Source organism: Excalfactoria chinensis, chromosome Z (assembly GCF_039878825.1).
Source record: "Excalfactoria chinensis isolate bCotChi1 chromosome Z, bCotChi1.hap2, whole genome shotgun sequence".
Taxonomy (NCBI): domain Eukaryota; kingdom Metazoa; phylum Chordata; class Aves; order Galliformes; family Phasianidae; genus Excalfactoria; species Excalfactoria chinensis.
Genome location: NC_092857.1, coordinates 52,778,228 through 52,800,516, shown reverse-complemented (window position 1 = coordinate 52,800,516; position 22,289 = coordinate 52,778,228). Strand labels below are relative to the sequence as shown.

General features: G+C 41.2%; 3 protein-coding genes across 4 annotated transcripts in view; 1 reads left to right on the top strand and 2 right to left on the bottom strand.

The window, feature by feature from the left end:
* CCDC125 (coiled-coil domain containing 125) overlaps positions 1-4,120 on the bottom strand; it is a 13,590-nt gene extending 9,470 nt beyond the window's left edge. Inside the window, exons 1-4 of one of the 2 annotated variants that reach the window (XM_072358850.1) lie at positions 4,013-4,120; positions 2,877-3,242; positions 1,384-1,442; positions 327-413 (exon numbers count right to left, since the gene is read on the bottom strand). In XM_072358850.1, the coding sequence (XP_072214951.1) occupies positions 327-413; positions 1,384-1,442; positions 2,877-3,242; positions 4,013-4,025 (525 nt within the window). In that variant the 5' untranslated portion in view covers positions 4,026-4,120. Of the gene's footprint in view, positions 1-326; positions 414-1,383; positions 1,443-2,876; positions 3,243-3,354; positions 3,493-4,012 lie in introns of those variants that run through there. The other variant, XM_072358851.1, reaches the window with a different exon arrangement.
* AK6 (adenylate kinase 6) lies at positions 3,743-8,038 on the bottom strand. The gene is made up of 5 exons (XM_072358853.1): positions 7,909-8,038; positions 7,372-7,464; positions 7,005-7,063; positions 6,764-6,909; positions 3,743-6,577 (listed from the first exon to the last, which is right to left on the bottom strand). The coding sequence occupies exons 1-5, from the start codon at positions 7,934-7,936 to the stop codon at positions 6,388-6,390; spliced, it is 516 nt and encodes a 171-aa protein (XP_072214954.1). The 5' UTR covers positions 7,937-8,038; the 3' UTR covers positions 3,743-6,387.
* On the top strand, positions 8,018-22,289 carry RAD17 (RAD17 checkpoint clamp loader component). Its single transcript, XM_072358847.1, has 16 exons — positions 8,018-8,175; positions 8,345-8,620; positions 10,019-10,102; positions 10,808-10,964; positions 11,444-11,580; positions 12,574-12,626; positions 12,721-12,846; positions 12,931-13,000; positions 13,498-13,609; positions 14,934-15,131; positions 15,954-16,039; positions 17,068-17,214; positions 17,610-17,756; positions 18,467-18,587; positions 19,850-19,907; positions 21,344-22,289. Exons 1-16 carry the CDS (start codon positions 8,134-8,136, stop codon positions 21,609-21,611), a joined length of 2,082 nt encoding a protein of 693 aa, XP_072214948.1. The 5' UTR covers positions 8,018-8,133; the 3' UTR covers positions 21,612-22,289.

The window sequence follows — 22,289 nt, the reverse complement described above, 5'->3', positions numbered from 1 at the left end:
AGTAGAATCTCAATCACTGGAAAAATCAGTAACTTAAAGAACTGCAAGCAAAGCAGCATTTCCTGAGTCCTTCTAGGATCCTCAAAGATGAAATTCCAAGAATTTGCTAAAACAGTGAAATCTTCTTAAACAACTGTGAGTGTTCTATGCAGAAAAAGTCGTAAAGTTTAACAGCCAAGTCTGCATAAATTTGCAGACTCGGCAATTTAAATTAGAGCCTTAGGAGGACTTCAAGGTTTAGGAGGCTTGATGAGGAGGAGTGGCAAAAAGAATTTGTTTCCTTCCTTTAGCATTAAGTAAGCAAATGATCTCTGAACAACTCCTACCATACTCTGCAGAATTCGTAGGGCTTCATCTTTTCCTTCTAGTTTTCTTTGAGCAGCTTCAAGCTCAACTTTCAGCAGTTCAATTTCCTAAAGCAAAATAAAATAGGTACAATGAATAAAAGCCAATATAATCTTATTAAAATGTCGACTACAACAGCACTGTAAGTTTGTCCACCTCAAAAAACTCGAATCTTTATCCTCTATGATTCTTTCTCTACTTACAGTTTGCCTTGCGATGAATAAACGTTTACAGTGCGTGCTAGTGTCAAATAATTAAAGAACACTTGTCACTATCCATTTTATTTTCCTCCAGTGTATTTGGAAAACAGAACAAAATAAGACATGATACACTGCAGTTCTGCCTTGCTAATAAACTTGCATAAACTAGCATAGGTCTGGAGCACTTACATGAAGTGAGCAACATTTCTCCCTTCAGACAGAGGCATTTTTTCTCTTCCCAAGAGACAGGTGAAAATTCACTGCTTTCAATAGTTACTTTTCCTTCACAACTATGTAGTTCTTGACTGTGCATCTCTGGGCTCCCAAGACACTGCCTCAGTTCTCCAGTTCTACTGCTTCAGCAGTAGATACCGGAGTTGTATTCATAAGCAGTGCCAATTTGTTACTTTCATCTGATTGAAAATCAGTAAGGTTTCTTGGAATTTTGATGAAAGCGCAGACTTTAAGCCCCAGGACTATTCTGATTTTCAAGGTATAATATGAAGTTTAGGAAAAAAGAAAAGAAAAAAAAAGAAAGAAAAAAGAAAGAAAAAAAAATGTGGGAAAAAGTGCTAGAAAAGAAGTGCAATCCCTCTAACATTCTCTATATCTTTAAAATATATTTTTCCCTGTAAAGTCAGAGGATAAGCTGCATCTCACAGCCTGCTTCTCTGGCATAAAATGTAATGATGCTTCCAAATAGCGCTCTAGTTTTGAGAACCTGAATCCATACAAGATTCTGAACATACAAACGTCTTCTGCTAAAATAACACTTTGCTTTGACACATTAAATTGAAATGCAGACCTTAAGGATAGTGCTCATATTAGCACTACTAACCTCTAGAGCTTCTTGCAGCTGTTGCTTTAGTTCTTCATTTGACACCTCAGCACTGGATTCTGTAAGATTCAGAGGAGACAGTGAAAACATGAGAATTTACTTTAACCTGAAAGCAGGGAACACACAGGGATAGTTTTCATCCTTATGGTATTTCTTCTAACTTCTGGAGCTAATAAGCAAACCTAAGAAATACATAAACACTAATCTCAAACATTATTATAACAGTTAAGGAAGCAAAATGGGAAAACAGACAGTCACGGAGGGCAATTTTAAGTTTTACCTTTCCATTTAAAAATATTTTTTTTAAAAAAAACAGGCATCTTGACTCCAAAATACTCTCACTTTTTATACGCACTTTGAAATACAACTTTCCATCAGCTGCATCCAACACAATATAGCAAGATTCAACATTTGTATAAACAAGCTGTTCCTGTTGGCATCATTTTCTCCCCAACTATCACAGAAATGTATTAATGTGCAGCCTCCTGCTAAATCAGTTGGGTTCATGTGGGACCCGGTCATCTTTTCATGGATATTGCTGTGCAAATGACCTAGAGCCAAGACAGCATCACAGAGAGCAGCAGCAGGAGAACAGTGAAACCAACCAGCATAACATTGCTGTCGAAGCATCCTCTCATTGACACTGCTGAAACCAAGACAGAATAACAACATGGCTTACAGGCAGAAATGATAGTTCAGACTTACTATAAAGGAGAGAGAGAAGCAAGTTACATGCAAATACCTCAGACAAAGTACAAATAATGGCTAAAAATGCAAGGTAAAGAAGCTAAAGTATGAAGAGCATCCCTGCCCATACTTGATTTTATTCACAGTAGTACTGTCCTCAGATAGAACCTGGACGCCAACACTGAAATAACAGAGATGTGTAGATCCTAAAATTAACTTCTTACACGTAAACTATGCCAGCCCACAAATTTCAGCTAAATAGCAAACAGGAGTTTGGATATTTAGCCTTAAACCTCAGAAGCAGTCACTGGGAACATACACTTAAAGGAAGAGCCCAAACAATTCAGTGCAGTGGATTAATTTAGGGAATGATAACATTACCCTCCACTATAGGACATCCCTTCCAAAGTCAAAACCAAATACCAACAAGGGCCACGGTCTGAGTGGCTGCAAGGCAATTCTCCTGTTAGTATTTGTGGAGGGAGACCCAAATGCAGCGACTTCGTAGCTACCTCCAGCAGGCAGAGGACTTCTTGCACTTCTGGCAATGCCGGATGCACTGACAGAAGACCTGAAGGATTCGCCTTCAGTCCCAAGAAGTACTGGACCCCAAGAAGCACACGAGGCATGTGCACATGGAAACCTTCACAGCTTCTGAGGCTTCAGGTGATTCATTCAGATGTTGATCTGAACATTCAGATGTTAATCTGGATCTAATTTTGGTGATGCCTTGCAGGGTAGCTCCACTGCTCAGTGTTGCCAATAATTTTTCTCCTGATGAACAGGGCACTCCAAATTAGCCTTACCACAACTACTTTGTCGAGCCGGACTCAGAAGAGGCTTCTTGGGCGATCCATCGTGAAAGCTGTTTCTTTTGGAACAGGGAAGAGGGGTAGCATCATTTTCTTCCACTCCTTTTATTGATGACAGAGTGTTGCAAGCCTTCACAGATACCTTCTTAGATCCGAACGAATAGTTTTGTAATTTTTCCCCCTCATAAACACCTCCAGGTCTTCTCCCAAGTCCATTCCCCAAGTCTCCACATGCCATGTCATCCTCTTCTGCTTCCTCCATCTTACCCTCCACCTGTTTTTTGTTTTCTTTTTCAGTGGAGCACACTTTGCTTCCTGGCCACGTAAACACCGACCCTAACAGGACAGCAGGTATTTCACCTAGAAAAGCAAGCAAACAAACAAACAAACAAACGGAGCTCCTTACTTAAAGCGGCAAAGCAACACTGAACGAAAAACCCGCAGCTCTCCGCGTGAGCCCGCTCCCAGCTACCTGTCCAGCCTCCAGGTGCCGTCGGCAATCGAGGCACTCAGAGCCTTTCACCAGCGGGCAGCCAGCGGCCGCGCCTCGCCGCACCCTCACCGCCTTCCTCCCCCGAGGCGCGCGGTGCGGGCCGGAGGCAGAGCAGGGCACAGCACAGCACGGCACGGCACGGCACGGCCTACCCGCAGCTCCGGGGCGGGCTCGCTACCTGCACCGCCCCGTCGGAGCTGCGGGACCGAGAGCTGCGGGCGCTGCTGTCGTCATGGCGGTTTTATTCCCCGCTTACTTTTACTCCCAGTGTCAGTTCTGTCTTTCCCGTGCTGCTTTGGAGGCTGTTCCAAAGCCTTACAGCTTGAGCGTTCAGAATGTGTTTCAAGTTTGCAACCATAACAAACTGCTGAGAAGCTGACTTTAATTTACTAGGCACGAATTACAAATGTGATGTATTAAATCACTCCAGGGAGAGAGGTAGCAGTTGCTGCTGTTATTAAAGCAGAAGACAGCTAAGCATTACAAAGCTGTTCACTCGCTCCACCCCACGTGGGATGGAGTAATAGTATAGGGAAAAAAAAAAGGCAGCACCTGTGGAGGTTTGAGGCACAGTTTAATAATAATGATTTAAAAACCCCACAACATACAGAACACGTGACACAGTGCAATTCCTCACCAGCCACTGACATCCAGACAATTCCCAAGCAGCAGCAAATCCTCCAGCCAACTCTCCTCAGTTTTATGGTTCTCCATTTCACTACACGGCACGGACACCCATTGCCAGTTTGGGTCAGCTCCGTTTCCTATCAATCTCAGAATCCTGTCCTGACCTCTGTGCTGGGGGAGATGATGGAATAGACCCTTCTGGAAGGTACGATGAAGCACATGTGAGGAGGTAATTTGAGACAGCCAGCATGGCTTCACAGAGGGCAGATCCTGCCTAACCATTCAGGTGGCCTTCTGTGATAGTGTGACAGCATCAGTGGACAAAGGAAAGGCAACTGATATCGTCAGCCTGGATTTGTGCAAGGCTTTTGTCATGATCACACAACACGTTCTTATCTTCAAACTGGATATAGGAATGTGAAGGGTGGACTGCTGTTTGTATAAATAATTGGTTGGACGGTCACAGCCAGAGGGCTGCAGTGAACAGCTCTATGTCTAGATGAAGGCTGATGACAAGCAGCGTCCCCTGGGGTCCATCTTGGCACTGGTATTGTCCAACGTCTTTATCAATGACTCAGTGGGACTGAGTGTGCCCTCAGCAAGTGTATTGATGACACTAAGCAGTGAGGTGCAGTTAATACAATGGAAGGGAGGGCACCATCCAGATGGATCCAGACATGCTTGAAAAAGTGGGCCCATATGAACAGAATGGAAGTTCAACACAGCTAAGTACTGAACTTGTGTGACAGTAATCCCAGACTTATGTACAGACTGGAAGCAGAACTTGCTGAGAGCAGCCCTGCAGAGAAGGACTTTGGGGTCCCGGTGGAAAAAAGCTGTACATGAGCCAGCACTGTACTTTTGAGGCCCAGATGGTCAACCGTGTCCTGGGCTGCGCCAACAGAGGGGTGGCAGCAGGGAGAGGAGAGGGACTGTCCCCCACTACTATGCCTTCATGAGGCCCCATCTGCAGCACTGCATCCAAGCCTAGGGCCACAGCATAGAAAGACTGTGGAGCTTTTGGAGTGGGTCCACAGGAGAGCCAGAGCACAATTAGAGGGCTGGAGCATCTGACTTATGAAAAAAGGTTGACAAAAATTGGGCTTGTTTAGCAAGAAGGCTCCAGGGATGTCTCACTGCAACCCTCCATTACTTGAAGGGAGCTTATAAAAACAGGAGGAAGATTCATTTTTACATGGACTAGTAGTAATAGGATAAAGGGAATGGCTTTAAACTGAAAGAGGGAAAATCTAGATTACATGTTAGGAAAAAATTCTTCACCCAGAAGGAGGTGAGGCCCTGGAACAGGCTGCCCTGAGAACTGGTGGATGCCCCATCCCTGGAGGTGTTCACTGTCAGATAGGATGGGGCCCTGAGCAGCCTGATCTGCAGGGTGGCAACCCAGCCCGTGGCAGGCTGGCATGTAGCTGAGAGATAGCCTTTGGACCTTCCAAAACTGAGGGAATCCCGCTAACTGTGCAAGCAAAGCTCTAAGCTGGGAGAGGTATGGGGGATGTTGATATTCTACGTGATACTGTGTGGGGGAACCTCTCAGCTATACGCCAGGAAGGCTATACACTGGTAGAGGTATGAGCAGTGGCAAGCCACAGTTGCCCAGTTAACACTGGCGTTTGACTGCTCCCATTACTGAAAAGCTGGAAAGGTACAGCATTTGCCCTTCCCCACTGGGAATGGTTTGGGCTCAGAACAACTGGCACAATCCCAAAGGTACAGCAGAATCACAACACTTGCAAAAGAACAAAAACTTGCGGCCAGAAAAAGGAAAAACCACAGTACATATTGTGTTGGGAGCAGCACTGGTGACAGCCCAGAGACACAACTGATTAGATAAATTAGTGATGAAATGGTTACATCCTTGCAGGAATAAGTGAAAAGCCTGCAGAGCCTATTAACTGCTGAATGTAATACCAGTTAGTAACGTCACGTGGCACTGTCAGACGCATTAAATCAGGAATAGGTTTTGCAGTATAAATTAGAAGAAAACGAACAAGAGATAGATCTTGACTTAGTCTCAGAAAGCAAGACAGAATTTTTGAGTCTGGGTAAATCAGCTGATAAACAGAAGCTAGGACTGGAACCTCTATACCAATTACAGAGTTGGAAAAGAGTCAGATGATATTTTATCCTGAGAATCCTAATGAGAATACTGATCAAAAGAGAGTCCACTGATGATGACTATGATGGAGGAGCCCAACAGGTAGCTGATTACATGAACAGCACTGTACTAGGTGAGCTTTAAAAGCCTGCCAAAACAAGCCATTCTATAATTCATGATCTGTGGTGGCAGGGCAGCATGGAAAGCTGAAAAGAAGAAAATTAAGTCTATCTCAATCAAAACCTGAACAGTTGCTTTTTCACCAATTGTCAATTGTTGTCCTTTGTCCACTGTGCAATCCATTGCACAATCTGATCCAAATTTCTCTCTAGGTCTTCAGGAGTGTTGCTGGGTAACTGGTGTACAATTTCCTTTCTGTATGACAACATAGCTTCCTCATAAAGAGTCTGAAAAATTTCACACTGAATATTGTCTTGTAGCTTTTTCCCTGTGTAGCCCCTAAAAAAAAAAAAGAACAACACTAAGAGAGCGCCAGCCTCACATATCATAGAATCATAGAATCATAGAACAAAACATATACAAAACTTTAAAACACTTCATACAAACTCAGTATCGTATTGTTCAGAAAAGAATTCTGATGAACAGTACAAAATAGTAATTTACTTAATTACTCTCCTCACGTACCTGCTTTCGAGTCTGTCATATAGAAAGGAGTTGTCTGTACGAAGTACAAATACTATATGAAACCAGTGTTCAGGGAAAAAGTCACAGCCGTGGTAATCAACAATAACTCCACCCTCACGCATTTTGTCTTCTAGTTCATCAATTACCTACCAAAAAAAAAAAAAGAGATAGAATGAGATCTACATGAAATCACAGACGGTTGAAACAAATACAAAGATACGACTTTTGAAGCTGAACTTACTCTGTCTTCATCCAAAATTGGGCATTCATACTCCTCGTCGAAACCTTCATACAATTCTTCTGTAACAAAAATGATTTGTGTACACTTGTGAAACAAAGGGGAGTTATTAAAAACATCTATAGTCATGTTTTACTTTGGCTAGATGTCAGCAAAAAAATAGCACGGAGCATTTCATGTACTGATTTATTGTTATTAATTAACGCAATGTAAGTTATTGTTGTAGAAGGGTCTCTTTTAACAAATCCCAGCCCAAATATTTCAACTAAGGGAACTGTACAACATTTTGGTTTGCTCTGTAACACAAACACTGCAGGCAGGGAATGGCACAATCACAGGATCCCGGCACTGTCGTGGTAACGCAGCCCACCTTCTTTTGCCAGGTCACCCACACTGATGTAGGTCAGCCCAGTCCTCGATGCCAGCTCTTTGCCGAGGGTGCTTTTGCCAACACCCGGAGTACCTAAAGACAGACACCCACACAGAACAGAGTCAGGCAGACAGCCGGTCAGGCAATCTTCTAACAAGGAGGAGAGCCAAGGAGGAAGCTTTCCTCAGCTAACACTAGTGAACGTGTACCAGAAAAGGGGCAAAAAGGTGCATGAGAAGGAAAAGCAGACGACTAGCAGGCCCGGAGCGCTAAACTAAACAAAGACAACCACAGCAAACACAGCAACTTCTCGTTTCGTGCACAGCTGTGATTCCTGCGGGACACAGGAAAAGAAAAACCCGCTCTCCCGGCGCTGACACCGGTCCATCGCCTCGCAGGGCCGAGCGGCGCACTAAGCACACGCGGCCCCGCCATTCCCTCTCTCCCTGCCGCCACGCGGCCCGGACAGGCTCAAGCTCTGGATGAACATCCGTCCCGTCCCATCCCGTCCCGTCTCGGCCCAGCCCCGCCACGCACCGGTCAGCAAGATGTTGGGCCGCCGCATGCTGCCGTCTCCCAGGAGACACGTGCGAGGTCCTGCCACTAACGCCGTCGCACGGCGATGACGTCACGCGCAGGCGTCTTAGTGCGCAGGCACGCCGCGGGCAGCTAAGCGGAGGCGGCGGGAAGGCCGTGTGGCGGCGGAAGCGGGCTGGCTTAGCTCCGCGTCGCGCGGCACTGCTCCCGTCGGGTAGGCCCGGCATGTCCGGGAGCGCGGCGGGGCGGCAGCTGTCGCCGGCGGAGGTAGGGCTCGGGACAGGCGGTTTAAAACAGAGCGGAAACAGCGTGAGCTTGAGCTTAGTGTGTGGGAGCGGTGTTTGTACTAGGCGTGCTCTATACAAATCTCAGGCTGTATCAGTTCGAAGAGGAAAGGGCGGTGCTGTAGTAATAGCAATTCCTTGTGTTTTACCAGGCGAAAGATTGGCTGGCCCGTTCGTTTGACGATTTCTTCGGCAGCGAAGGTATTTCTTCCAGCGTAATTCCTGAAAAGGCAATCCAAGGCAACGCTGGGAGAAATCATCAGCTGAAAAAAGACCCGTCTGCTGCGCCGGGATGTAGCAAAAGCAGAGTTCTGTCAAGAAAAAGAGCAAAGGTATCTTCGGTAGATCTGCCTTGTAACAAGTCCAGGCAGTACTGGAACCAGTCTCAAGATGAGCCGTGGGTAGATAAATACAAGCCTGAAACTCAGGTATGACAGACTTTAAGTGCAGCTTTAGTAGTGATGTTACATGTAATGCTTTTCTTTGTAATGCCTCTTAATCAGGATTTAAATAAGTCCTATTTTATAAATTCACCCAGTTCTTAATTATGTACTGTCTGTAATGAGGGTTTTAGTGTGCTATGTATCTAATATGTATAATAGTATGTATCTGTGTAGCTAATAGCTTCCCCAGGATGCAGCTAAATTGCCCTGTAGGAACCAAAGTGAGACATAAAGTGTGCTATAACCACCTGTGGTTATAGCAGGGAAAACTGCCAGTGGAGAAACCTGGCCAGCTTTACATGTGTAACTGCAACCGACCCTTCACTTTCTCTTCTCGAGGAGATAACGTTTTCTTCACTTCCCATCCCAAAGTGCTTTCCTTGCACTTGTGATGCATGCCTCCAGCTCACCGAAGCGAATTAATTTTGGCTCGTCCCAGCAAAGGGCCCTTGGTTTGTTTGGCCCAAAGCAGAGGAGCTGATGGGAGGCCTGATGGCGGATGCAGCTCCTCGTAGGGCAGTGGAAGGGCAGCACTGAGCTCTGCTCTATGACAGCAACAGGGCCCAAGGGAACAGCATTGGAGCTGTGCCAGGGAACGGCTGGGGGGGTTGAGGAAAAGGTTCTGCCCTAGAGGATGGTGGGCATGGACAGGCTGCCCAGAGCAGTGGGCATGGCCCTGAGCTGCCAGAGCTCAAGGAGCATTTGGACACCACTCAGACACAAGGTTTGGGTTTGGGCAGTGCTGTGTGGGGCCAGTGGTTGGCCTTGATGATCCTGTGGGTCCCTTCCAACTCAGACTTTCTGTCTGTAGGAGGTTATACCTCCTACCAGATTTCCTGAGGATATAAAACTACTGATGTTTCCTGTCCATCAATGCTTAAACTTTTGAATCTGTTGTCAAATCTGATAGTTCTGAATAAAATACCTCCAGAGAAAGGAGAAAGAGCTGAGTTAATGCAGCACTTGTGTTTTGTATTTTAATTTTTAATAGTCCAGCTCTGGGTAGGAACTGAGCCATGAGACTAGAAGTTTAAAATGATTCATGTAGTATTAGCGTCAGTAGGGCCTAACAAGGATCAGTTCTAGCAATAGCTGTAAAGGATTCTTATGCAATCACCCTGGAAGATCATGTTTTTACTTTAGGAATCATAAATCATTTGTTATTTTCATGCTGCAAGGAATGGAAAATAGGTTGTTTGAGGAAACAAGCTCGTGTGACTGTCCTTAATTTACTTCTAAAACATAGTGTATGTAACTGGAACATACACATGCAGCTGTTATTTCAATCAGCCTGTATTCTGTTCTTGAATTCCATCATTAAAGTTGTAGAAACTGTAATGCATACATATAAATGCATTTCATACATTTTTCATCTTGTTTTAGAATGACCTTGCTGTGCAAAAGAAGAAAATTGAAGAAGTTGAAACCTGGTTAAAAATGCATATATTTCAGAGACAGCCAAAGCAGGTAATTTTGCTGAAATTAGCAGGTAGAAATATAAATTTGTCAAAATAAATTTGATAGAATTCTGCTTTAATTTAAAACAAACAAACAAGAAAGCAAACAAAACACAAGCCAACCCTTTGCTTTTTATGAGGTAGTCTTATTGCATTATAGGAAATCTCTTAAGATAACAGAGGTAGCACTAAACTAATGTAAAAGCCCTACACTCATAGAAGTAGAGATGGATTCTGGTTTTGCTCAGCTTTATTTTCTGGCATCTAGTTAATTCATACCTTCAATTTGGTGTATTTTTATAACTGCATTTTATCCCCAGCAGTCTGATTTTAAATAGTGTGGTGAACTTCTAGTCACGGTGACTTGATGTAATAAGATGCTTTCAATTTATGGATTGTTAAGAGTCATTCTTAGGCAGTTGTATCCTTTACTGGCTGGTGTTCTTCAGACCCACTTCTGTTCTGTTTATTTTATGTTGGTACCCCACATATTATGAAGTTAGCCAAGCAGATGCTGGGAGCAAGCCTTGCAGATTTCTATTCTAGCTCTTTCTGAGTACTGAATAGGTAATTAAAAACTCAAACTACTTACCTCTTTTATTTGTGAACGAGAACTGTTACTGTACAGATGATAGAAGTACTCAAACAGTATTTATCATCAGTCAACATTTAGTCTTTATTCCTAATGTTTGGGATTGTTTTCTTTCTCTGTCAGGGTGGCTCTGTTTTGCTGTTAACTGGTCCTGCTGGCTGTGGAAAGACAGCAACTATACAGATATTAGCAAAAGATCTTGGTGTTCACGTGCAAGAATGGACCAATCCAATATCTTTAGACTTCACAAAAGAAGATGTAAGAAATATATCTGGCCACAGTAAGTATTTTATTTTTTCAGCTTTTTTTTTTTTTTTTTTTTTTTAACATGACAGAGATAAAAGAATAAAACAAAAATACAGACTACAAAGTCAGATTGATGTCTATATAAGCTGCTTCCTTGGAGTTCAGAAACAGTCTTCTGTTTTCATCTGAGAAGGGATTTAGTTTTCACAGTGTTTATTCCAAAATAGTTTGCAATTCCATACAGAGAGCAGTGTAATGTTTTGGATACCATTTGTTAACTAGTTAAATAAGAGTGTATCTTTGTGTTCTTCACCGAATTCTTCCCTTTAAAAACTATCTTTTGTTTGAAATATGTTTGCCAAGGCCATTCTGTGATTCTACAAAAAGGCTTTGCTGTTGGTTTTCAGTGTCTGTTATCTGAAAGTGGCATGGGTGGGTATTAGTTCTTGTGGATATTTGTATTCTACTTGGTGTAACATAGAATACAAATTTTAAATTAGTTTTCTTTTTCAGACTCAAATTCTCATGCGTTTCCAAGTCAGGCCCAGACAGCTCTTTTTCAGGATTTTCTGTTAAGAGCAAATAAGTATAACAAACTTCAGATGCTTGGGGAGTCCTCACAAAATGATAAAAAGCTTATTCTTATTGAAGTAAGTGAAATCTTTTATAGTAGTCTTGACATGCTAACTAGCTGCTGCTGGTGGATTGATGTTGGCAGAAGTTTGACTACCTTATTGCACATGAGTTCTTTATTACTTTCCTAGCCTCCACAGCTGGCTATATAATGTACTTTAGCTGTATAGTATAATAGCCATGCAGAAACTGCACACTAATTCATTTACAGAAATCGGTAATAGATACTCAGTAAGTGACTGGAGCAATATTGAGAAAGTAACACTGTATTTTGCTTTCTAGAAATATATATGCCTTTGTATATACATATGTAAAAATTATACATGTCAGCTGAGGGTGCACAAGAGTATAGAAATGCATGGGAATTAATAAAATCATAAGGCATTTGAAATTTACCTTTCTTGTAAGCCATAACAGGAGATCCAGGAGAAGGCTTTATCTTCACAAATTCAGGATTATATCTCACTGCTACATCCCTTTTTGAACTTCTCATTGTTTTCTGACAGGAAGATTTTATAAATTAATAAAGTAGCCTATGAACTTTGAAGAAAAGGAATAGAAATGAGAGAAGTTTTAGCTAGGCAATGTTGTCTACCATGTAACTTGGGAATTGTAGTTTGGTATGATCTCTGTTCATAAAGTAACCTCCTTGTCTACATCCTCTCATATCTGATATATTATATCTTTTTCAGTGTAGCTGCTATGCTCTGTATATCTGTTTGTTTTGAATAGAATTTTCTAGCAGGTGGTGTTGTCACCCAAGGCTTTCTTAGGAAGCAAGATTAGAAAGAAAATGCTTCTCCTGGGTAATTGTTTTTCCATAATAAAAGAAAGAAGTATGCTTCACCCCTCCCCACTCTACCCCCAACTCTTGGTTATCTTCACCTGCAGTTGAAGCCTAGCTAACTAGCAACAAAAGACACACAGCAATGTAGCATGCCTTAAGTCAGTCTGTGGGAGAGAATATTTACACCTGAATGTAATGACAGCAGTTAATTTGTTTTGAATAGGACATGCCAAACCAATTCTATCGAGACCCTAGCAGTCTACATGAAATTCTCAGGTTAGTTGTAAATAAGTTTTTAATGGTTAGACTTAGCCACTTTGCACTGTAGTGGAGTTTGAATCCTGTTACACGTATGTATTTTTCACTTTAGGAGATTTGTACGTACAAGCAGATGTCCCCTTATATTTATAATATCAGATAACTTCAGTGGAGACAGCAACCAGAGATTACTATTCCCCAAAGAAGTTCTAGAGGAGCTGTGTATATCAGTTATTAGGTAAGATATTTTGTGTCATTAAAAAAATCACTAAAATATATGAGAATTCAGAAACTAATTTATTTATTTAATGGAATTTAACAGTTTCAAGCCTGTTGCACCAACAAATGTGATGAAAGTTCTTAATCGAATAGTTGCAGCAGAAGCTAACATGGTAAGTTTTTAAAACTGTGAACTTCTGCACAGTGCTGGGACCAGAAGATTTCTGGCTTTTCTGTTTGAAGTTTGTTACTCCTGCTTGTTTTTAAGATGAGTTCCCCTTGAACCTTTGTCTAAAGCTGCTTCTGAAAATTCTGCTTTTTACAGAAACTGTATGTATAAAACAAACAATAGGAATAGGAACCATTTTTATGGTATTCATTTAGACCTGAAGAAGTCATTAACCCAAGTCATGTACTCTCAAGACATTAGATTACAATCTAGTCTAATACCAAGTGACAGTTACAAAGTAGATTTGTGTGTTGTTTCTCCAGTCTTGAAATCTAAAATATGCTAAGTTAGTCAGCTGGAGATCTTGCCTGGCCTGAACATGTCCTGAGTTGTAATGTAGTCTGTTCGTGGTCTGTGTCAGGGATGGGTACCTATGGTAAAAGTAATACTCAGATATGCCTTTTCCCACTTAATTATTTTGAATGTTGCTTTTCTGTACAGAACAGAGAGAAGAATTATGCTCCTGATAGAGCTTCACTGGAGTTGCTTTGCAAAGGTTGTTCAGGTGATATAAGAAGTGCAATAAACAGTCTCCAGTTTTTTTCCATGAAAGGTAAGTATTTATGATTTTGGTGAAAGTGAGTGACTTTTTGACCGCTTCCACAGTGAAGGAAAACTTGACTGCTGAAGCTCTGCTACGTGGGCTGTGTGAAAAACTTCTAAATATCTTGCTGTGATAAAAGGAAGCAGGTTTTGTTGTTGTTCTTTGTTTTGGCTAAATATGTTGGTAATTCTCCTGCTTACATATAACCTCAGTACTAACTACTAATAATACACATAGGTTGTTCCAAAAGTAGTGACTTCTGTTTATTCCTACAGAAGCTCTGACAAGTGTAAAGAGCACAGTATACTATTTGAGAAAGCAAGCTGGCAGACACAAAACATTCTTCATCAACATAGTCACCACTGTTAGCTATACATCTTTTGAACAAGAGCCTGCATGGTGCACTTGTGACAGTCTGCACTAGTGCAGGTGGGTCACTGTCCCTGCTGCTGAGATGCACCATTCGCCATCTCACTGTGCTCACACTCATTGTTTGGTCTCCAGAAGCATTCAAGAAGCATTGAGGAGTGTCAGTGGGTGCCAAATTTTCTACATGGAGGAATTCAGTGACACACTTCTGCATCAACCACGCTTCCATGTCTGACACCGTTCTGTCAGACTGTCCCTCTGCGGTCGTCTGTTGCGCAGCAGCGTGTCGTGGAATATTGGTGGGAAGGTTCCACCTTTACTGCCATCCAACCAACATCCACCCGCTGTTATGGATCAACATAATAAAATAGGAGGCATTACTTTTGGAGCAGCCCTCATGTGGTCTCTTTTCCTCTTGATATCTTTGGTATCAGTATGTGTCTGCTGATAAAAGCTTTTATGATACAACTTCAATTTGAAAGTGGTAGTTTCCCTGCTTGGTTCTCTTTGTTCTTAGCTCTACTCGGGTAGCATTTCTGAAATAGCCCACTGAATTTTTGTGTGTGATTTGTGAAGTGATTGCTGGTAAGTTGAAAAGCTATGAGGTAGTATAATCTACTCTAAAATTTCTGGATTTGATAATTGCAGAAAATGTAATGGGGATATTATTTACATAAGGCACCTGCCTTACTTGTACTTTATTTATAAAGTAGAAATTGGTAACTGAGGAGGCATACAGAGCTAGAGTAAGCAAGAATGCCAGCTTCTCTCTTAGAATGACACCTTAGCTTTGGCTTATGGGGCAAAGTGGAATGAAATATTCTAATGTAGGTAATGGGGTTGCCTTCTTAATAAACAAGCTTTCCTTTGTGACTGCCTTTGTAAAGCTTTCTGTATCATGAATTCTATTTATTGATTATACTCCAGGTGCTTTATTCTGTCTGTGTTGTGCTTTTATTGGTAGACTGCTCACTGGAGAAAGACTTCTGGTCAAGGAAGAAATGGAGTTCCACGCTAAAAAGTGAAACAGCAGCAGCAGTGTATAATGTAAGGAAGAAAAGTAAATCTGATATTTCAGAAGACCAGGCAATACAAGCTATTGGTGGCAAAGATGCTTCCATCTTTCTCTTTCATGCTCTAGGAAAAATAATCTACTGCAAAAGTAAGAAGTTACGTGTTCTGACTTTGTTAATGAGTAAACCATGTCAGCCATTAATAGCTAACCTTCCCTTAAATAAGGCTAAGGTGATTTCTAATTAATGTGTTTTGTGTTTGGTAACAGTATTAAACAGCAATAAATATTTTTGGAAGCTGAGGTTGCAGCTGTGTCCAGAAGAGAAATAATGCGTGCTTCATCAGGGAATTACTGCACATATGTGAAACAATACATAACTCTTGTTGCTTTGGGGCCATGTATTTTCAAGCATGCAAAGATAGATATCTAGCCCATTTCTTGCTTTGCCCAAAAGCAAAATTTTTTGTGTGCAGAGTACTTATCTGTGTGGTTATCTTCTGTTCTTATCTGTTTTCTTTAAGGTTACAAAACAGCCCTTGCAGCCCTTTAGTTGCTGTCTTTCCTATTTGAGTTTGATTCCTTTTGCTTTCTTTCTCCTTCTGACTTCAAATCCTTGGTTCCTTTGAGACCTGTGTGCTTTTCTGAGCTGAAAGGTTCTTTGACTCCTCCTTTTAGTACCGTCTCCCTTTCCACTTCTCTGAGACACACTTTTACTGCTTTTTATACACACAGCTCTGTAAACTTACTTCCTTTCTAGTCTGCGTGTATGGTTACTGTCCTTTTTTGTTTGTTTTCTTTTGTAGCATTTGAAAAATATCAGTCATAAGAATTTGATGTTTATGCTGTACTACCTGTGGTGAGCTAAATCTGAATTCATAATGCAATTTTTACTCTAGCTTTTTAGTGGTATGCATTAATGTAACTGTATTCCTGGCACTAAATGACTATGGATTATATAATTCTTTTTAGGAGAACCGCTGTCAGAATCTGAATTCCCTCAGCTGCCTTCTCACTTATTAGAACACCGTCGAGACACATTGCTTATCCATCCCGAGGTACATCTTCAACTTTGATTTGAAAACAAGCAAACAAAAAAAAGCAAACAAACCTGAGTGATTGATGCATATTCTCAAGCACAGTGTCTTTCTCATTAATATACATATACACCATCTATCTTAGTTAAAGAATAATTGTTCTGGAAGGGACTTCTGGAGGCTAACTTCAGAGACTGACTGGATTCCCAGTCCTGTTGAGTTTTGACTATCTTCAATAAATCAGAAAGAACCTTAGACTTGTGGCAGGAGGTGGACTTTTTCTTGCTGTATACTGTGCCCATCACCTGTCATCCTTTTGCTGTGCACGACTGTGGGGAGTTTTGAGTTCACCTTTCTGCTGTCACCTGTTGTAGGGTGAAAACAGCTTCCAGTCCCTGCCACCCTTCTTTAGGAACAAACAAGACTTCTTTTTCTGTATGAATGGTTTGGGGCCTTAATGACTATCTAGTTCCTATACCCTGCCATGAGCAGGGTCACCTCTTACTAGACCAGGTTGCCTAAAGGTCCTTCCAACCTGAGATCTTCCAGGGGACGTCTTCATAGCTCTCCTCTGGACCTGCTTCAACAGGACTTTCTTCTTCAGCTGGGGACCTCAGAGCTGAATGCATTACTTTAGATGAGGCCTCATGAGGGCAGAGTACAGGGGGGAAAGCCACCTCCCTTACAGCCCAACGTACAGTTGGCCTTTTGGGTTGCAGGCACACACTTCTGGGTCATGTCCAGCTTTTCATTCATCGGTACTCCATATCACTTCTCTGCAGGGCTGCTTTGCTCCCAGTCCACCATCTCCCAGCGTGTACTCATGTTTGCCCCAACCCAGGTGCTGGATCTTGTACTTGGTCTTGCTGAACTTAATGGGGTTTCTGTGGGACCATCTCTCAAGCCTGTCAGGGTCCCAGTGTATGGCATCCTTTCCCTTTTTGGATCACATGTGCCAGTTCCGTAACCATCTGAATGTATCATGGTTTTATAGGATGCTTTTCCTTTCATGCTGTGTAAAATCTGAATGTCTTTCTTGTCCCCCATAGGATATTGTGGAAAAATCACACATGTCTGGAAGCATGTTTAATTTGTACCTTCACCAGAACTATGTAGAATTTTTTACTGACATAGATGACATTGTGAGAGCCAGTGAGTACCTGAGCACTGCTGATGTCCTTTGTGGTAATTGGAGCGTAAGTGCCATTTTACACATTATGTATGTTTTCTTATACATTTTTTTTTGCAACAGTGTTTTGTTATAGTCAATCGTTGTATACACTAAGGTGTGTATGTTTATATATGTGTATATGTACGTGCCATAGTGTGGTATTAGAAATACTTTATAAAACAATGTAAAGTATTCTACAAGGTGTTTTTGGGTAGAACAAAAGTGTGTTAAAACGTGTAGGAGGTTGTGTGTTTTTTCCCTGAAGAGGTAGCCTTCTGTTTCACCCTGACTAGAGATTCTGCACTAAGCTAAATACTTATGGGGCATGTTGCATCACTGCAGGTACAGGTTTGCTCTGGTTCTAATGAGATGCACTGTACACAGACCTTGAGTTCATCTAATGCTCGCTTTTTTTCTTAGTCACGGCTTGTGATGGAAGAATACAGTACATCCGTGTCTACTCGAGGTATGATACATTCAAATAAATCCAGAGCCTTTGCCCACTGCCAAGGAGGGATGGGGTTCCGGCCTTTACATAAACCCCAGTGGTTCTTTATCAATAGCAAGGTAAATGCTCATTGTTTTGAGGAAGTTGTTACTTCTCTTAGTGATTTTAGTAGTATATATGAGGTGTGCATGCAGACCTAAACTTGTCAAATGTGATATTCTGACATAAGCTACTTTTAAAGAACATTTGTATGAGGAGGTCCATTTGTATTGTTTATTCCCTTAAAGGAAAAGTAAAATGGAGTCCTCTGATAGTGTTCTCTTTCTCTAAATTGGCATACTTCTGGCACAGTTTTAATCCTGAGTTACATGGTTAGTGCTGAAATAATGTAAGATATTTCTAAACATAAGCATAACTTGAGCAGTTTAAACTGCTTTAAGCTCTTTTACGAATTGCTGCTGTGCCCTTTGTTTTTTCAGAAGTAGTTTGTTTGTGAGATGTGTGAGCTCTTGGCATTTTTTTTTTGCATTTGAATGCATACCTGCCCTGCCATGTCTGCGTATGTATAGGATAAAAACTTTCAGAAACCTTTAACGTCTGGTGAAAGATAAAAGTGAAGACATGTACCGTTGTTTTTTAAACTGTATATCTGAACTCAACTGTTTCTGTCTTTTCTGGATTAATTCTTCAGAAGTCTGTGCATAGTCGTCCAGAAGACCAGGAAGTCATCCTGCTGCTTTGTATCATGCTGAATATATACGTCAGTTCTGGTTTAGCAGTGTTTTTACTTGTGGTTGTTTATTTATCCTATTTTCCTGAATTCTTACAGTATCAAGAAAACTGCGCTGCTGCAAAATCTCTCTTTTCAAGCTTCTGTTTATCACCAGAGTGTCTTCAGACAGAGCTACTGCCTTACCTTGCAAAGTTAGCAAATCCTATGAGAAATGAAGGTAAGATCAATGTAACCCTTGGTTTTAGATACTTTTTTCCCCAGATGATAGAATCACAGAATCACAATGTTGGAAAGGATCAACAAGATCATCCAGTCCAACCGCCCTCCCATTACCATTCCTACCACAAGCCACTAACCCGTATCTTACAGCTCCTCATCCTGATGCACAATGGCCAGGGACGGTGACTCCTCCGCCACCCTGGGCAGCCATTCCAGTGCCTGACCACTCTCTGAGAGAAGAAGTTCCTTCTTACGTTTAATCTAAACCTCCTCTGATACAACTTGTGGCCATTTCCTTGGGTCCTGTTTGTTGTCTGGGAGAAAAGGCCAAGACTCTCCTCATCACAGCCTCCCTTCAGGAAGTTGTAGAGTGCAATGAGGTCTCCCATGAGCCTCCTCTTCTCCAGACTAAACAATCTCAGCTGCTCCTCATAAGACCTGTGCTCCAGACCTCTCACTAGTTTTGTTGCCCTTCTCTGGACATGTTTCAGGACCTCAATGCCTTTCTTGTAGCGAGAGGCCCAGATACTAAAGCGTATTGAAAAATTTCAGCACTACCAGGCTATTTAACTTGGAACTTGCCAGTCTCACTCTTCACCTCCCTTTTTTCATAGTTACTGGGTAACGCAGTGTAGGAAAAGGGGAAAAAAAAATAAAAAAAGGTAGTTATTTTAGTCTTAAGGGTTCTTTTGAGAGCCTGTTAATTAGGGGACTTACTAAGAAGCCTTTTGGAAATGCAGAAGACTATTCTATCTGTATTTTCCTTGCTTACCGATCCCTTTCAAATAACATCAAGTCCTAAAAAGGCTCTAAGGAGCCTCTCCTAGGAGAAGTAAACAAGATCAAAATTCACAATGCTTTGTTTTCTAACATAAGATAATCCACAAGAAGACAATTCATGATGAAGAATTTTTCTGTCTATGATACCTGATTCAGAAATTACTTTTCAGACAGCTGGGTCACTTATAATGTGATAGTTGCTTCTAATAACAGCCTTTGTCTTATCTAAGGCTGTGGCATCTAGATGAATTCATTTTGTAGTCTGTGTATTAATAACTACAGAACAAATTTCCAGCTGATTGGTGTTTTTCTATCTGCAAATATGTTATGGCAGTTATTTAAGCTATTTTGACGGCCAGATTACTGCAGATTTTTACAGGAACACTTAAACGAACTTATGAACTGCTTATTTTCCAGTGTGTTCAATTTTGTGCATGTTATGATGTACTTGATGTAATTCTGGTTATTCTTTGTTCTCAGCTCAGATTGCTTTTATCCAAGATGTTGGGAGGCTGCCACTGAAAAGACATTTTGGGAGGTAAGCTTGGCTTTTACTTTTGTTAAGGGAATAAAATGCTCTCTTTCTTTTCCTTAACATATATTGAGGAAGAATCATTTCATACAGAAAAACCTCCAGCAGTGTGAATCTCTGGTGTGGTGTTTTCCTCCATTTGCAGCACAACTTTATTTTGGAAGTTAAATCTGTTTCCACTTCAAATCTGTTTATAATTAAATTGTTAATAACAACATATTAAATACAGTCTTACTTCTAGCTCTTGTTTAGTTTTTAATTTTTACTGTATCAAATGTTAGTACTGTGTGCTGAACATACCCGTGTTTGTCCAGCATGTGATCTGAGTTAAATACTTCCTCATTTTTCAGTCAAGAAGATTTAAGAATAAAAATGCATTAGTACAACAAATGCAGTCTGCTTTGCCCATTGTTTATCATGACATAAAACAGTACTGGAACTTTTCACAAAATACTTTGTCTCTCTGTATCCTGAGAGGTTCAGGAAGATGCCATGAGAAATTTTTCATATTCTTTTAAAGCAGTTGTACACTTGCAGAACTAAAAACACTTGAAGTGCTTTCTCTGAAGTTAGATAGCAGTACTGATTTTATTTTGTGCAGTGGTTTCATAAAATACAAGTACTGAAGTTCTTCCTTCACAGGAGTGCTGCAGCTGCCCTGCTGCAGACCGTGCTGTGCAACAGGCATGATGTGCTACACTCTGTGACTCTGTGGCTTTCTGAACTGCAGGGATCACTTGTAAAATTAGGACCTCAGTTACTTTTCTAAGCCTTGAATCTTAGAAAACCAAATGGTTTAAATCATGATTGTTTTCTCTAATGAGAAAATTCCTCTAATTAACTGGATTGAGACTAATTTCTCCTGAGTCAAGAGAGAGTCTGTCAGGGCACCTGGCAGAGCATTCATCAGCATAATTCTGCTGAGTTGAACTATGAAATACTGCCCTGTAAAGTTACCCCAGAACCACCCTGTTCTTCAGCAGATATAATAAACACCATTTTGGCTGCTGGACACAAAGGAACAGAGACATCTTTATAATCTCCTTAGTCTAAACCAAAACATTTGTAACTTCAAAAACTAATTATAGGCTTCCCTAAGCCATTAATTTTGTCGTCAGCACACCTCTAAATATTGATAAGCTTTTGTACCCGCATTACTAAGTTGTGTGTGTACATTTAACTTTATCAGAGGGATTGCTTTGAACTTACGACTGTGATCTTTTCATTTGTTTGCTCTTCTGGAGAGGCAGCATAAAGATGCTTAACTGTTTTAGTGGTAAGCGTTTGCTTCCTGAACAAATCCTAATTGGAAGTAGTTTTCTTATGTATTAAGTAGTCCTTGAAATAAGAGACTAGGAAGAGCAGGAAGGGCAGTGGCTGGTTTGGCTGGGTGGTTTTGTTTTGTTTCATGGCGAGTTACCCTTGTAATGGTTATTTTGCAGGTTAAAGCTTGAAACGCTTACTGATAAAGATCCTGGAGTTCCAGACTTACTTGTTGGTTATGAGGAGGACCCCACTGACATGCATGCTGCAGATGTGGCTGTACAGATGGAGGAGAATAGAACAAACGAGAATGATTGGGATGGATTACCCCTTTCATCCAGCCAGCGCAGTGGAAGTGAACTACCATGCAGTCAGCCTCAGCCTGTTGCTGCTCAAGTCGCTATGGAGGAAGATGAATTAATCATAGAGGAATACGACAGTGACTGAGTCCAACAAAACATCAAACGCTGACTTAGCTGATAGAATATTATGCACCAAAGGCCTTTCCTAAAATGCGTATGGTCTGCTGAACACAGTAAGGTGGGCTGGGAGGCCCAGTCTATACGTACCGTGTCAGAATCAAGACACTTTTGTTTAGCTTTCTCATAGCTTTGCAGGATCAGACCTGATCAGAATACTGAATCACAGGCTATTCCCTTCCTGTCCTGAGCCATAAAAGTATACTGAGACAAAGAGAGAACAACAAATGATCAATTCAAATAGGTTGAGACTGTAGCCAATTAGTGCCACTCTTAAGTTATTTTCTTTTTTTTCTTTTTCTTTTTTTTTTTTTTTTTAAACACCTCTTAATTTACTTTGGAGCTGTACAGTGTGCTCCTATTCACACAGCTGTTAAGCTATCAGCAGTTGAAGATTTTTCTAAATTGCATGTACTTGGAAAAATTGCTGTTTGGAAGTTTGAGGAGATTTAAGGGGATATGTAAAAAACTTTGATATCTTGTATTGATGATGTAAATAAAACTACTGTATGAGCACTGCTCTGTAATCTGCTAAAGATATTTTAATGTGTTTATAAATAGAACATATGTTGTACAACAGTTTATTTTGGATTCATTCTTGAATTTTTTTTGATAATTTATTGCAGTGAAAATACAACAGTTAAGC